Source organism: Montipora capricornis, chromosome 3 (assembly GCF_036669925.1).
Source record: "Montipora capricornis isolate CH-2021 chromosome 3, ASM3666992v2, whole genome shotgun sequence".
Taxonomy (NCBI): domain Eukaryota; kingdom Metazoa; phylum Cnidaria; class Anthozoa; order Scleractinia; family Acroporidae; genus Montipora; species Montipora capricornis.
In genome coordinates this window covers 62,772,863-62,775,362 of record NC_090885.1, presented here as the reverse complement: position 1 = coordinate 62,775,362, position 2,500 = coordinate 62,772,863, and the positions used below count along the sequence as shown (strand labels likewise).

General features: G+C 43.2%; 1 protein-coding gene across 1 annotated transcript in view; it reads left to right on the top strand.

The window, feature by feature from the left end:
* The first annotated feature begins 1,468 nt into the window (after positions 1–1,468).
* Positions 1,469–2,500, top strand: part of LOC138043654 (ubiquitin domain-containing protein 2-like) — an 8,927-nt gene continuing 7,895 nt past the window's right edge. Inside the window, exons 1-2 of the mRNA XM_068890025.1 lie at positions 1,469–1,684; positions 1,815–2,042. Of these exons, the coding sequence (XP_068746126.1) occupies positions 1,606–1,684; positions 1,815–2,042 (307 nt within the window). The 5' untranslated portion in view covers positions 1,469–1,605. The remainder of the gene's footprint in view (positions 1,685–1,814; positions 2,043–2,500) is intronic.

The window sequence follows — 2,500 nt, the reverse complement described above, 5'->3', positions numbered from 1 at the left end:
GCCAATAAAACCTTCAGTTTTCTTAGAAGAAATTCAAGAATTAGTTCGCCTGTTCGTAAGACCTTGGCATACTTATCACGAGGACGATTCGCGATTGGAATAAACTACCGGTACCAGATTCTGTTGTGCTGTCCCTAGGCCCGGGAAGGGGGGGGGGGGGGGGGTGAACTCCCATATAAAAAGGATGGGGGTGCTCGTCGGAAATTTTGGAAAAAAACCCCTAAGAGGTACCAAGATCCCGTCTTGTGGGCGTGGCATAGAATTTTTTTCACTCCTAAGAGGTTCGAAATTATGGATTTTACTGAGGCAAAATTAAAAAATAGTTAATTATCAAATGTTGCCTGTGATGATACATCTAGTATCAGTGATATGTTGTAGCAACTTGGATGGGTGTCACTTTACGAGAGAAGAATGGTGCTGCCGCTGTGTATGTTTCACAAGATTAAAAAGGGTGTGGTGGCCCTGGGCACACAAGAACCTTTGCTAACAACGACTAGATCTTCCAGACACCTTAATTGTAGTAGCTGAAAAGTCCCCTTTGCTTGTACTACATACCATCAAATGCCGTTTTTCACGAGGACGATTCGCAATTGGAATAAACTACTACATTCTGTTGTGCTGGCCCCAGGCCCGGGGGGGGGGGGGGGCATATAAAAAAGGACGGGGGTGCTCGTCAGAAATTTTGAAAAGAACCCCTAAGAGGTACCAAGATCCTGTCTTGTGGGCGTGGCATAAAATTTTTTCACCCCTAAGAGGTTCCAAATTATGTGTTTTAAGTAGACAAAATTTAAATATAGTTCATTATCAAATGTCGCCTGTCATAATTTTTCAGAGTATTAACTCTGTAATTTTTCGGCTCAATGCCCTGAAAGGTACCACTAAAGCTCCCGCTGTGGACCGTTTGAGACTGAACACGTAAGAGCTACCAAAACCGCTTTTTTAACCCCTTAAAGGTACGACGAGCACCCCCGTCCTTTTTATATGGGATTTCCCCCCGGACCCCAAGTCCAGAAACCTTCAAGTCTATACTTTCGTGATAGACGCTGACCAACTCTCACTTGCATTGACATTGATTGATTTTACGCTTGCACATCTATTTCATGTTTACACCTGCACTTCTTATTGTCAAGAATCTTCTTATGAGAAGGAGGTGGGCTGCACGGCAAGAAGAAGAATTATTTATCAAACGTTCTCACCATAAGCATCACCTTGACAAAATGGTGTCACGCGCGCACGACACGTACAATCATGCATCATATGATTACATGAAGAATGTGCCTAACCGATTACATTGTAACACGAGCTAACCACTGATTAATTTGCAAATGATTACTAGTGATTATGCTCATCGTCATTCCACATTCTTCGTTTGTTTGGTGTTCCTGTTTTGTTTGAAAGAAACATCGGAAATCACACGCACTCACGCATGTCTGTTTCTGTTTACCCTTGACGTCACTGTCTGAGCGAATATTATGTACGGATTTTTTGTCAGCTCGGAGTCGAGAAGAACAACTGCTTCGGATCGGAGGGAAAGCTCTCTGTTCCCGCCTTAAAGGCGGTACAGTTCAGTTTCTTTTCCTGTAACGCTATTCTTTAGCCGTCGAAATGGGCGGCTGCATGGGAACAACACGAGATCCAAGTGTTCGCGTCAGTTCCAGTGATCAGTTCGGTAGTACTCCCGGAGGTTGTTAATGCACCGTTTTCTACCACTTGCTAATCGTTTGCCATAACACTGTGATAAAAGTGATTGCTTTGGTTTCAAGTGGAGGAAGGAGGGAGTTTATAACTGATGCTTGCTGTTGCTTTCATTGCAGTTACACTGGGGCGAAATCAACCTCTGAAGAAAGAACGCCCGCCATGGACTTCGGAAATGCCGCTTACAGAAGGCCAACTACGAAGTAAACGAGACGAGTTTTGGGAAACCGCTCCAGCTTTCGAAGGTCGGAAGGAGATCTGGGATGCTCTAAGGGCGGCTGCCGAAACAGAGGATCATACTTGGGCTCAAGCTATCGTAGATGGAGCAAACATTACTCTTCCAACCGGTGAGTTTGCGAAATTAAATTAATTCTTTCCTGTGCCAAGTTGACCGCAGCACATCGAACGAAATCTCCGAATCACACAAGAAGTATTTGTGCTGTTTTGTCTGTTTTCTCAATCAAGACTTCTCCCAATATTATTAAGAGCGTTAAAGGGTCTTTCAACGTTGAATAAATGCCATGAGTGCTGTTGTTGCTGATATGTTACTATACATGCTAGCAAGCAAATATAATTATTGTGATGTCGTGCGAATCGTCGAATCGAATGTTTTGGTCAGAGCATTTCAGTATGAGGTGGGTTTTGAACAAGAGTGATGCAGAAACTTAAAACAAATATAACGAAAACACAAGCTCTTGTTCTGTTGTGCTAGTCGGTTCTTTTTGCGCAAAATTCACAGTAGTTGGTGCCCAAGTTTCAAACCGTTCATTTTCCCATCCTTAATTTACAACCATATTTGAAGAAA